Source organism: Cygnus atratus, chromosome 3, assembly GCF_013377495.2.
Source record: "Cygnus atratus isolate AKBS03 ecotype Queensland, Australia chromosome 3, CAtr_DNAZoo_HiC_assembly, whole genome shotgun sequence".
Classification (NCBI taxonomy): domain Eukaryota; kingdom Metazoa; phylum Chordata; class Aves; order Anseriformes; family Anatidae; genus Cygnus; species Cygnus atratus.
Window position 1 is genome coordinate 58,772,514 of NC_066364.1, and position 12,748 is coordinate 58,785,261.

The following is a 12,748-nucleotide window of genomic DNA, read 5'->3' on the forward strand; positions in this document are numbered from 1 at the left end:
CTTCTCAGGGAACTTTTTGGCTTGATAGCCCAAGAAACTAAAGCCCCTTTCTTTTCTTTATTTTTATTTTTTTATTTTTACTTCTTTTTTTTTTAAGGTGCCAAGTCTCAGTTTTGCAGCAGTCTTTTTATTGTTTTCCCTAGGAAAGAGCAATCTCAGCTCCACAAGTTCAGCCATCACTTGGCTGACATGCATGTTGGCCATTTGTCCTCAGTGAACATGAACATTTTGGTTGCTGCCCAAAAGGCTCTCAAACACCTGCAATAACTACTTTCTTTTGTTTACTGTGCTTGAGCCTTCACAGGCAAATCTTACTCCTTCCCCTGGGCTCCAGCAGGTACTACACTGCCTTTATATATTCCTGAGGAAAGCTATATAGAAGTTTTAAGAGAATGTTTTCCACTGGAAACTGTGATTAAATCAAAATATTCAACAAGGAAGTGTTGATTAGCACATGCACACCCCTCCAAAGATGAGAAGCTGAAGTCATTTTTTCAAACAAGGTAGATGTGATCTTCATTACGTTTAATGTTATTTGGCAGGTTTTTGGAGAAGGGAGTCATTTAAAGTTTGAATGAATTCAATGTGTTCATATTTTATGTAAATAATCAAAATGACACAGATGAAATAAGACTTTTAGTGGCTTTAAAATTAATGTTCCCTAAATTCCATTTCACAGGAAATTAAATTTTTGTTCTGATTCAAGCCAAAAGAAAAATTTTGAAATGGCAGGATTTCCCGTGAGCCAGAGGCTGAGCTTCCCAGCACTGCAGGGCTGCGAGCACCAGCAGGGCGATGAGCAATCGGTTGCTTCTTTCAGACTTGTGGGAGGTAAGGGACATTTTAGCAATGCTCATGAACCTGTCTATTTTCCAAAATGCTCTTAGTCATCAAGGAAACCATATGGTTCTGGCTAACTAATCCATGCCTGGGCTGTTTTTTTTTCCACTTATCTTCTGACTGGTAGGCGAGTGCACTCGTATTTGCACCCAGCAGAGCCACACAGGGCATTTCCCACTCCAGCATGGGAGTTGCCCAGGTGGAAAGCCCAGCTGGGTGAAGCATGCCATGGCAGCAGTGCAGCTGTCACTGCCACTGCCAGGGGACACGTGGCTTTACACACAGAGGGTTTCTGTCCATTAGCAGGGCAGAGGCAGCTGACAGCAGAGGTGTGAATTTTACTGCTGTGACCTTCACAGGCAGTCTGACAGATTGCTTGCAATTAGCTAGTCCAACCTCTGCTGTGCTGGCTTGCCCAAATCCACTCCGTTTATGGCTATAACCTGTACCTCAAGAAGTCATCTGGTCCAGATTTTAGAGTTGCTAATGACTGAAATGCTGCTACAACCTGAGACAGAAAATGAACTGCCCTCATTGTAAAAATACATGTAATCTGGTTTCTATCTGCATTTGTCCTGCCTCAATATGGAAGCTTATTTCACCTGCTTATTTCCCATTGGCAAAGTTTTGTTCCTCCCATAACTGTTATGATAGAGGTGATAGCTGTCATTTAACAAGGAGTTTGTACATATGTGGAGGGCTGAGAATTTCCTCATTCTTCCTAGGTAGAAATTAACCATCCGAAAGCTGTCTGCTCTGCAGTCTATCATCTGTCCAGCCCCAGGACCATCAGGTGTGACAAGCAAGGTAACGACACGCTCCATCATCCTCTGCATCTCTCATTTGATAGAAAGCACTATAATCTCTCAAGCACACAAGGAGAAAACAATTAAAAAATCCAAGTAACTGCTTTGCCCTTCTATAAAGGTATGTGGTTCCTGTTAACTTCACTGTGAGCCGTGCACGTGTCAAAGACAAATACTCCCTGGGCCCATTCTGCAATGCCAGAGCTCTTGGAATTAGGTCACAGACTTCATTCATTCAGCCAGAACTTTCTGATTGCTCGAGAATTATTATTATTATTAAGAATATCATTTAGGGATGACTTTTTAAAAGGATCCAGAAGTGGGTTCATCAAAATGTTGCAACTGTTTTGCAGACTGGCACACTAACATACAAAATAGTCTTAAAAAAAAAAATCTGAGTTAACTTTATGTAAAATAAGAATTTAAGGAATTTATTGATCATAGCTGAAGGTATCTATGCAAGGAGGGAATTATCTGGCAACAGATGGCCCTATAATAATATTAATAACCCCACCACCTGGCTTTTAATCCATGCTTTTCATCATAGATCATAAAACACTTTATGAATGAGGTCAAACATCTAGTGGGAAGAGCCAGAATCAGATGTAATGGTTAGAAGTTGAAGCCAAACAAATATAAGAAAGAAATAAGGCACACTCCATTTGTTCTACTAATCAAAACAGCAGATGAATAACATAACCAGGAATTTGTCTGCAAACATGATATTCTCCATCACTTTTTGTCACAAAGGGACGATCTCATGCCAGATACGTTACAGCTCAAATAAAACTACAAACTTAAAGCAATTGCTAGGTGAGATTAGTTGCCTTTTGAATACAGTATGTAAAGAATACAAAGTGAACACAGAAATAACGTGTTCATTACAAGTGACACTACACATTTGTTCATTACAAATCCACTGCATTTTCCATTAACTCCAGCCTACCCACCTGCCTAATTAGTCAAATCTTCTACATCACTGCTGGGCATCCAGAGAAAATTGCTATTAAAATGGTAGTTTCTGTTTTGAGCTCACAGTCCCATTTCAGATTTGGTAGGTATTAAACAAATGCTCACAAAATGGGCCAGATTTTTTGTCCGTGTCATAACAATCTGCTGAAGCCACAAAACCATAACACTTAATGTTACCTGGTACCTTCCTTCATTAGGCATCAGATGCGATATGGCACAGATTGGATGTTCAGGTAGACTAACCTGATCTCTGACAACTTGAAGCATGTCTCTGCTGGGATTCAAGCACGCGGGCAGGCCAAATGGCAAGATTCTGCGTTGTCTCCAGGTGACATCAAGATGCCACATCTACTGAGGTGATGGTTTTATAAATCTGAAGGTGTAAGGAAGGGATATATTATGGCTAGTCTTCTTTTTAAACTTATCAGTGCGTCCTAGATACAGTTCTGCTATGGACTGGTGACCAGATGGGAAAAACTGAACACACTGAACACCCCAAATCCAGTTGCTTACTTGAATGTTTAAAAGGTTCTTAAATTCTTTGGCATGTATGTCCCTGAGAATCAAATATTTCTGATTTTTCTACAAAAAGAATCTTTCCTGAATTTTGCTGTTCAGCAGCTACTTTTTTAGAAAAAATGCTGTTGCTACAACACCATTCTCTCACTTGTGCCTGCCTCAGTGGTTTGGTTTGAAAACTTCAGACCAGAGAGTACATGTATGCCTGTGTTTCAACCTGTATGTATAACAGGGTCTTCACCTTGAGTGAACAATTTAGGTCTATTGTAAAATCAGTAATATATCTGGAAGGAGTACGCTTATTATTCAGAATGGCATGTATATTAGCAGACGACAGAGCCCATACTGCTGAAGAGGCAGCAGCTTTACATATTGCGCCCAGCCCAACATATCCAAAGGTTTCAGAGCCCTACACTGCTTGAATAAGCACTTTTAAACTCCGTGGTTGAGTAACTTTACAAGTGAACTCCAATCCTATTAGGAATCATGGGCCTATACAAACAAACCAAAGTCCAAAAAGTGATAATAGTCTGAGCAAAGGGCAGAATGTTGATGCAGAAAAGAAAAAAAAAGGAAGAAAGCAGGATAAATCAGCTCCACACTTACAGAGCTGAAGAAACTTATTCAGCAAGGCTGCTGCAGAAGAAATGAGCGTAACTTACATTATTTCAGTGTTTGTAAGGGAGCTACCCGGCTGCATTCTCTTTGGCTGGATCTTCATGTCTGTGGCTTTATTCCTCCTGATGCTCATCGCCTATTTCAGGATGCAACTATCAGAAGGTGAGTCGCAACTCAGGCAGAAAGAGTGGGTAGACAGACAAAACTCATTCAACAGGCTGCTGTCAGGCTTGTACCCTTAACTAAACTGAAAAGAACAATGATCCTACTCTTCTGAAGCTGTACTGTATTTTAAGCCATTTTCTGATTTGAAAAAATATTATAAAAATATGTTTGGAATTCAGATTGAATCCTTACTGAAAATTCTGTAGTTTTACCTATGATGCAGTACAAAAAGACAACCAAATGGAGAAAAAGAATAGGGCAGCTAGAGCAAAGATTGTTTTTCTCTGTGTGAGTCTTCAGCATGAAGCTGACAGCAGCTACACGCCACAATAGCTGGCTGCTGAGCGTGCCTCTGCGTTCTTTCGAATGTACGCATTTGTTCTTACTTGGTATGTGAATGTACATTTGCCATTTTAACTTTTCTATGTTAAAATCAGCTTATATTCCGAAATCCATCTTTAGAGTAAAAGCAGCAGAAGAAACAGCCTGCCCACCCAGGTGGATGCACAGCAAGTGACACAAACCTCACACCAGCGTTGCAAACCGGGGTCCTCACAGGATCTAATGCGTCCTGCACAAAGACACAGGGCTATGGCTGTAGCAGGCAGGGGATTCCTTTCAGGAAAGAAATCCCTGCACATCAGACCACCACATTTTAATGGGATGGTTTTCATGCCTTCCAGGTTTGAGTCCCAGCTAGGTCTGATATGTAGTCTGAGACTGCTTAATCTGAGCCGAAGTACACGCATGCCGCTCTCATTTTAAGCCTCCAATCTTAAACAAAAACTGCCAAGGCCTGTCCCAGAGTGCATTCATATCAGTCCTTATCTTGTTTTTCCTTCAGCCCTTCCAAAACCCCTTCTTGCAGGCGTTGGCTAAGCTTGTTCCTGAAATTAGCTGCCTTTTGACCTTTTTTCCTTAAGGAGTGCTGGAGAAGCTAAAGTGATATCCTAGGTTTCCTCAGTAAACTTCAGCATGCTTCTTGGTATAGCTTGATGCGAATCCCATGATGGACAAATGTCCGTGATGCATTGTACTGCAGGTTTCAGCTCCAACAGCTCACCCATGATCTCAAAAGCAGACTTGGCTAAGACAATCCTCACTGCAGGGCTCTGCAGGGAAACCAAGACGTTTGCCCAGAGCTGACCCAACGTGAGCCTGACAGCAACAGGCTAGATTTACCCAGCCACTGCAAGGTTAGGGAAGAAGCCTTGCCTGAATTCCAGATCAAGCACTGCAAGTTGTACATTCATTAAACTTGTTCTGTCCTGAATATATCTTCTGAAAACCTGAAAATTAGGCAATTTACCACAGTTCTAAATGTAGGAAAGGCCACAATATCCCCAAACATAGCATGAATTAATTTCTTATTTTGCATAATATCTCCAGGCATCTAGAACTGAGGCTTTTGCAAGGAGGAAGGGTGTTTGTTTGCATACAAGTGTACACCACAAGCTACCTTCAGGCTGCTAAAACTCAGACATTTCCTGTTGAAGATGTGCTTTTCAGATGCTGAATTAATCAACTAGGAAAGCCTGCTCTGCATGACTAACTCAGCTCTGCCTTCACCTCTCTCCAAGGATAATTTATAACTGCTGACAGTTTTTCACACACTGGCAAACAACAAAAAATGGTTTGGTGCCAAAACATCATACAATTCAGTATCTATGAGGGAGAAGGAAACCTGAGTATTGAGAGCTCTATCACTTTCAGAAAGATTGTCTTAGGAAAAACAGAATAGAAGCTAATAGAATTGTTGCATTCATCTTTGGATAAAAACAGGAGTTCTCTCTTTCAGCAAATAATCAGTGTCTATCTGTGATAAGTACCAGCTGTCTAACTGAATGAAATAATACTACTGAACTCATTTTTACGTAGTGTTTCTCTTGCTTTTCTATTCCAGCTAAGACTGAGCAAAACAGGAAAAGGAGGTGGGCTCCAGATCCCAAGGGTATGGGCATTTTGCTAAGGCTCAGAAAATGCTTTCATTAAACCAAAAGAATCCATCTGAAAAACCCCACAGACATTCATGTTTGTGCTGCATGTCAACCACTGAAACAGACTGGCCTATAGCTTTGGATTTGTAAGGAGTTTAAGTAATGATTTCCTAAATTTTCAAAGAGTAGCAATCGAGTTTGTAAGAGAGAGGTGGATGATCTGGATGGCAGGGGAATTTGTCAAAGGAACGGGAAGGAAGGAAGGAAAGGAAGCTTCCTTACTTTTCCCTTTCCTAGCTGAGGAGGATGAAGTAAGAGAAATCCCTGACTGTCCAGGGCCCCATGGAAGGAAATTCTCCATTTCCACATCAGAAGTGTCCTGGGTGGGATTCTAAGAAGGGTGGGAGATCCATTCTTGTCTAAGACTTTGGGCATCACTGTCCCAGCTCTAACTCTAAGCCCTTCCTTCACTTGATCTGGGGGAGAGTCCAGCCCATCACCCAGGCCTCCAGACTACTCATGAATCATGGTGAGCAGTTCTCCCTGAGCAGGCGATCTGAGGCAGCTTCAGACCATCAGGCAAGCCATGTAACTAAAAAATAAGCCTGGGAACAGACTCCTTTAAGTGCTAACAGTCCTTCTCAACAAAGCCGCAGAAATTCAGTAGGCCCTGGGTACCTATTTCCTTAGATCCCATAAAATTAAATAAAACAAATTTGCATTACTACAAGCAGGGCTGCCTTGTTTCATTGTCAAATGAGCACTCTTCATTATTCTCTATAGAGCAAGAGAGAAGGTCCGTATAAATATATCAAAACCCACTTCGGTATTATCCCCTTAAGGTTTCTTAAGAATAAATCTAAACCTAACAAACGAAACCACAGAACTTTACTCTGAACAACTGACGATGACAGGGGAATCTACCGTCTCATGAATTTTTTTTATGCTGACTAGACTTTTTTTTTTTTTTCTCCTCACCTTTTTTTCCCCCCTCCAATTCCCCACCCCTCTCCAAATATTCTCCTAGCCTCTGATGACACTACCCTGTTTTGAAGATGCAGGCTTATGTTCCTGTTCTGCTTATACCACAGGCAGCACAGGGATGTCTGGGCTGTCACAGCACTGCCACAGTAAAACAGAAAGTGAATTTTCAGTAAACACTAACTCCTGCTCTACTGCTGCTGGTGCAGCCTCACCTTGAGGTACTGCGTGTAGTTTTGGGCACCACAGTTTAAGAAAGACATAAAACTATTAAAGAGCATCCAAAGGAATGCTACGAAGATGGTGAAGGGTCTAGAGGGGAAGGCATATGAGGAGCACCTGAGGTTCCTCGGTTTGTTCAGCCCAAAGAAGAGGAGACTGGGGGGAGGCCTCATGGCAGCCTGCAGCTCCCTCACAAGGGGAGCGGAGGGGCAGGCGCTGAGCTCTGCTGTCTGGGGACAGCTACAGGACCCGAGGGAACGGCATGGAGCTGGGACAGGGGAGGGTCAGGCTGGGTGTTAGGGAAAGGTTCTGCACCCAGAGGGTGGTGGGACACTGGCACAGGCTCCCTAAGGAAGTAGTCATGGCACTGAGCCTGCTGGAGTTCAGGAAGTGTTTGGACCATGCTCTCAGACACATCGTCTGTTTTTTTGTGTGTTTCTGTGTGGAGCCAGCCTTGTGGGTCTCTTCCAACCCAAATTTGTCTATGATTCTACGCTCTCCTTGCGGTTGTTGAGAAATTTTATTCTGATTGAAAGCTAGTAGAGGTAATGAGGATAGGGTATTTCTGCTGATAACAGCAGAGTTTGTATCAGAGCTTCACTGGGCATAAGCATGGGCCCTCTGTCACCCTCAGATGATTTTCTAAAAACATATGGAAATTGATAATATTGCACCACTCACGTGCCTTCAGTTTCATAAAGATCATACTAATACACATCAGCTCCTTTTCTTTATAGAAATTCACCACAAGGTAGCACATTCTTATGTATGTTTCTGTTGCTTGGTTTATCTTCCAGTTGATAAGGAACTGGCCATGCTGCATGACCCCAGAAACACCCTCCTGGATTATCGCAAGGAGCAGCAGAAGCTGTGGAGATCTGGGAAAAAAGTGAACAAATGCAGGAACTGAATGACATTTAAGGGAGTCTCATGTCTCAGGAAGCAAGCTTACAACCAGTGCTCAGCTCTGCAGGTTTAAAAATAACCAGCTGTAGATAAATACCACAGAGGAGAACAAAATGGAGAGAAGCTAGTGCTGCACTGTACAAACAAAACAGCTGCTGCCATTCAAAAAGGCCTTGTAGCAGTTTTGCTCTGTCCCATGAGGCCAAGTGAGCAGTACTTTATTCCCCTCATGAGGCACCAGAGACCTCCTGCAATGTACTGTATCAGTTTGTTTACATGACGCAGGATTTGGTGGGAGAGAAAGCACCTTGCTCACTAGTCCTTTGCTAGCCTACAAGGAAGAAAACTATATAACAAGCTCCTGAGAGGGCTGAGCTGCGCATACAAGGCAGGCAGTCTTATTAAACTGAAGATGCAAAAATAGCAAGTTCATATCAAGCAGTGACATCTAGAAATTGAGAAGGGTGATGAGGGGGAACTGACTTATTTTCATTACGTGTATACTTTGGGAAAGAGTGTAGGTTTCCTAAAGTATACTTCCCATAGAGTTTGGAAACAAAATATAACATTGATGGGAAACAAAAGGACTTTGCTGATTGACGGTGCCAAATTTTGAAACCATGGAAAATTGCAATCAGTGTTTATCCAAACAGCTACTTTAGATTGAGGACAATCCTTGAATAAATGGATGATTTTTCAAATAAAAAACCCGTTAAGTATGGATGTGTCTTGTCACACAATCCCCCCCTCTCCAATTAGCTGTAAATGTACAAGTTCTAGCGTATTTCTGATTGGCTGAGGCCCACAAAAATACAACTCAAACTGTTCAAAAGTACTCTTGCCTTTTATCTTCTAATTCAAATTTAAACCCCAACTGATGAATAACAAGTGACTGTACTTACTGTCCCTGATATTTACTGTTCCTACCTGCTCGCAATTGCTGTCTGCAATTACCTCTCCTTACAGTTGGTTGTTGTTATACCCACCATGCAAGAATGTAGTGGAATGTGCTTTGTATGAGTTATCTGTGTTTTCACAGAACTGTAGTTTTCACAGCCTTTTGAGAACTCCTTTGAATCATTTTGTAAATATTAAAGAGGCCATAACCACAAGTTTAAGAAACAGTGTAATTTACCAAACATTATGAGAAAAAAGGAGTCAAACATCAATTACCTTTACTATACGTAACAGTTCTCCATCACATTTTAATACTATCCTATTTTTTAAAACGTGTAATTTTTTTCCACTCATATCTATGCAAATAATAGATTCATTGCATTGAACAGGTGAAGAGCCAATTATTTGTTAGTTAGAAAGAGCTACCTCTGCATTTTTAAAGTAAAGGGTAGGATGCTGAAACATAAGTACCTCTAGTTAGATCTAGTAGTCTCTAACCTCTATTTAATTAACTATGCTTGAAAAGTGCAAAGTACTTTGTAATTCCTTCCATTTGAAATCAGCAGAAGGTTCCGGGTGGAAAACAAACAAGCATTTATGCAGAAGCCATAGCATTGATATGAACAGCAGAAGTTAAGTACAGGGAAGATACTTGGACTTTGACTTCAAAGGAGGCAACTTGTAAAAGAAACACAGCGAAGCATAGAAGAACAAAAACAGTAGAAACAAGCTGATCTTGGTCATCTGCCAGAGGAATCTGCAGCATGATTGCTGGGCTTCCCACCCTCAGCTGGCAACTCGCACCAGGTGCCCATTATCACTCTCCAGGTGTTTCAAGATGTCCTACCTGAACTTTGTAATATCACACCAGAAGTGTTTTTCCCCATATCCTGTAGTCAAAAAGTTTAAGATAGTTTTCTTCTGATTTTATCCTTTGCATAAACTTGTTCTTTGCAGTAAGAGCAAAGTATGCAGTCTTTTTGTTCTTACAAACCTCATACCACAAATTTTGTTTGATTAACAACATATACAATGCATTTCAGAGAGCAAAAGGAAAGAAACACTCTAAAGGCAGCTTTCAAATCACAAATGCTCCCTATCATACAGTTGTTAAGTGGACATTAGATTCATGACAGCAAATTGACATACTTAGGAAACTGGGGAGCACATATTCCCTTTCCTCTCTCACGCCTGGGCTTTTACATTACCTCGCAGGCCTAGTGCAACACAGTCCAAAGCAGAGCATGCTTTCTTTACACCTAGTACATCCAGACTTGACTGTAAAGGCAGAGTCTTAAAAGCTCTTAATATTGGCCCGCTCCTACCATTAATGAGCTCTATTCTTATACCTTAAATGCTGGTACTAAGCAACCAGAATAAGTCTGCTTTCATTGAAAGATTCATCATGATTCCATGAAGGCAGTGATGATGAAAAAATGCCACACTGTTTAACTTTAGGACTTCTAAACTTGGATTTATGTCATTATATAAAGAATGTAAGGTTCACTAAAGAATACCAGACAGTTATTACAGTGTCAGCAAAGTATTTATGAATACTTACAGGATACAGAGCTTGAAAGATTAAGATGTAATGCATAAAGATTCTTAAGAAAAGTGCTCTTAACTCACAGAGCTATTATTGACCACATAAAGAATGTATTCAATTGAAAGAACCTACATAAAAAGCCTGTTCTCCTGGTCACATAGATAATGGCTGCTTCAAAACCAATCACAAGATCATAGAACGGTTTGGGTTGGAAGGGACCTTAAAGACCATCCAGTTCCAAACCCCCTGCCATTGGCAGGGACACCTTCCCCTAGAGCAAGTTGCCAAAACCTGATCCAACCTGGCCTTGAACACCTCCAGGGATGGGGCATCCACAGCTTCTCTGGGCAACTTGTGCCAGTGCCTCCACCACCTTCGTAGTGAGGAACTTCTTCCTTAGATCTAATCTAAATCTACCCTTTTTTAGTTTAAAGCCATTACCCACAGTTCCTGTAAGCTAACAATCAAACACCTCAAACAGGAGAGATCCTAAAGTTAGAGCCAGGTATAATACAGTGTCTAAGAAGAGAGATATGGAAGTCTGATTCTAATGATCTACCTCTGCCTACAGTTGGCTCACACGAACAACTTCAAGCAGAGAGCAAGCCCTCCAGCTTTTGGGTATCAGTCCCTGCTGTAACCCTCACTCCACGTCTCTTTTGGCAGAGAATGGTGGTCAGTCAGGTAGAAGCAATTCATAGGCCTGACTGAGCACACAGACCACTTGGGAGATTTCACTCAGACTGTAAATTGTTTGGGTCAGGAACAGTCCTCATGTTGTTCAGCACCTGGATGAATACTGAGTAAGAACCATACTCTGGTTGGTGTCCTTGTTCAATGCCTCTGCCCAAAAGTTTGATTAAGAACTCCTGAAATATTTAGGAGACATTTATCTTTGGCAGAGCAAGATCATGTGTAAGACGTAAAGGATATAAGGGACATTTAGAAATACAGACTGCTCACTGTCTTCTGCAGTAGGATACTCTTAGAGATCAAGTTCTTCATCAATGTGTGTATTTCCATTCTAAACAGTATTGACTTTTTACATTTAAGAAACATGCTGCCAGTAGAAAAATCAGTGATTTTGGATATTGGTCATAAGTTACAATAATTGTTCCCCTTTCCACTCCATTCTCACCCCCCTCAATTTCAAACACCCATTCCTCCACCATCTATGGAAAGACAGACTCGCCTGGACCACATAAAGATACAGAAGTAAAGTTTAGCAAGCCTCACTACAACCTAGCATTAATGTTGTTGATTTCACAAAATGTCTGAGAATAGAGATGTAAAAAATGTTACTTTTTAATCACTCCTAAAGACTACTGTAAAATAGTATTACAGCTACTGAGTAGAATACAATGTAGGTATTAGATAAGAATTATAACAGAAAAACACCGGGTGCCTTTGCCATAACCACTTCTTGAGCAGTAATTGCTAAAATGCAGGACGATCTGACATTCAGGACTCTGTATCATGTCATGAAAATCCTCAGACCTTGCTGTTTTCAGTTCCATTACTGAATAGTGCCAAGAAACATCTGTTTTCATGCTACTGGCATTAAAAACATATCTTACATTGTTCCTTGGACAAGGAAAAAAAATATACATTTAAATAACACTACAGAACAAGAGCTTTTTAAAAAGCAAATAGCAAATGTGTAAGAATAAATCTACCGAGGCAGATATAGAAGACTGATAGACCAATAAATCTTTGAAAATTGCTGAAAGCTGTAAGAATATTTGAGGAAGTACTACTTTCTAGTACAGTACTTATTCTGTTTTATACACAACCCCAGGCAACAATTAGTAGCCTAGGTCAGAAGCAGGATTCTGGGAGTGTTAGTCCTTCAGTCTGGCCCAGTGCAGCCATTCATATGTACTTACCTCCAAAATCCCATTGGAGTTCCTTCATGCTAAACAGAATAAATTAAATTAACACTATAGTCATTAGTAGTACTGCTAACAATTGTAACTTGTACTAACATTACCAATCCAAGTATGTTTTCAAAGTGCAGTATAAGAAAAAAAGGCAAAACTAAACAAAACCACAGCAAAGCAGCCTGATAATCAAAACAGTTTCAAACCTCCTAGAGGTGAAATCAGGTCAACAACATGGGATACCAGCTGCTCCAAGTAGCCTACTTCCATTGTGAACATGCCTAAAAGCTAAGAAACTGCCAGTGCTTCCTGGTCAAGGGTACAGTTAATCATTACTCTGGCCTCCATCAAATCATACAAACTCTGACTTCTGTCATAATATTTCATTTATCTTATTCTATCTAGCTGATTTCTGTGGACAAACTAAAAGTTGCCATTCAGTCTGAGTTGTCCAGTAGA

At 40.9% G+C, this 12,748-nt stretch overlaps 1 protein-coding gene across 3 annotated transcripts in view; it reads left to right on the forward strand.

Annotated features, from left to right (window-relative positions):
* Nucleotides 1-8,401, forward strand: part of SMLR1 (small leucine rich protein 1) — an 88,667-nt gene extending 80,266 nt beyond the window's left edge. Inside the window, exons 2-5 of one of the 3 annotated variants that reach the window (XM_050709814.1) lie at nucleotides 680-831; nucleotides 1,566-1,647; nucleotides 5,824-5,871; nucleotides 7,858-8,401. In XM_050709814.1, the coding sequence (XP_050565771.1) occupies nucleotides 796-831; nucleotides 1,566-1,647; nucleotides 5,824-5,871; nucleotides 7,858-7,970 (279 nt within the window). In that variant the 5' untranslated portion in view covers nucleotides 680-795 and the 3' untranslated portion in view covers nucleotides 7,971-8,401. Of the gene's footprint in view, nucleotides 1-679; nucleotides 832-1,565; nucleotides 1,648-2,815; nucleotides 2,966-3,784; nucleotides 3,918-5,823; nucleotides 5,872-7,857 lie in introns of those variants that run through there. The other 2 variants (XR_007708052.1, XM_050709815.1) reach the window with 2 other exon arrangements.
* Nucleotides 8,402-12,748: the final 4,347 nt, after the last annotated feature.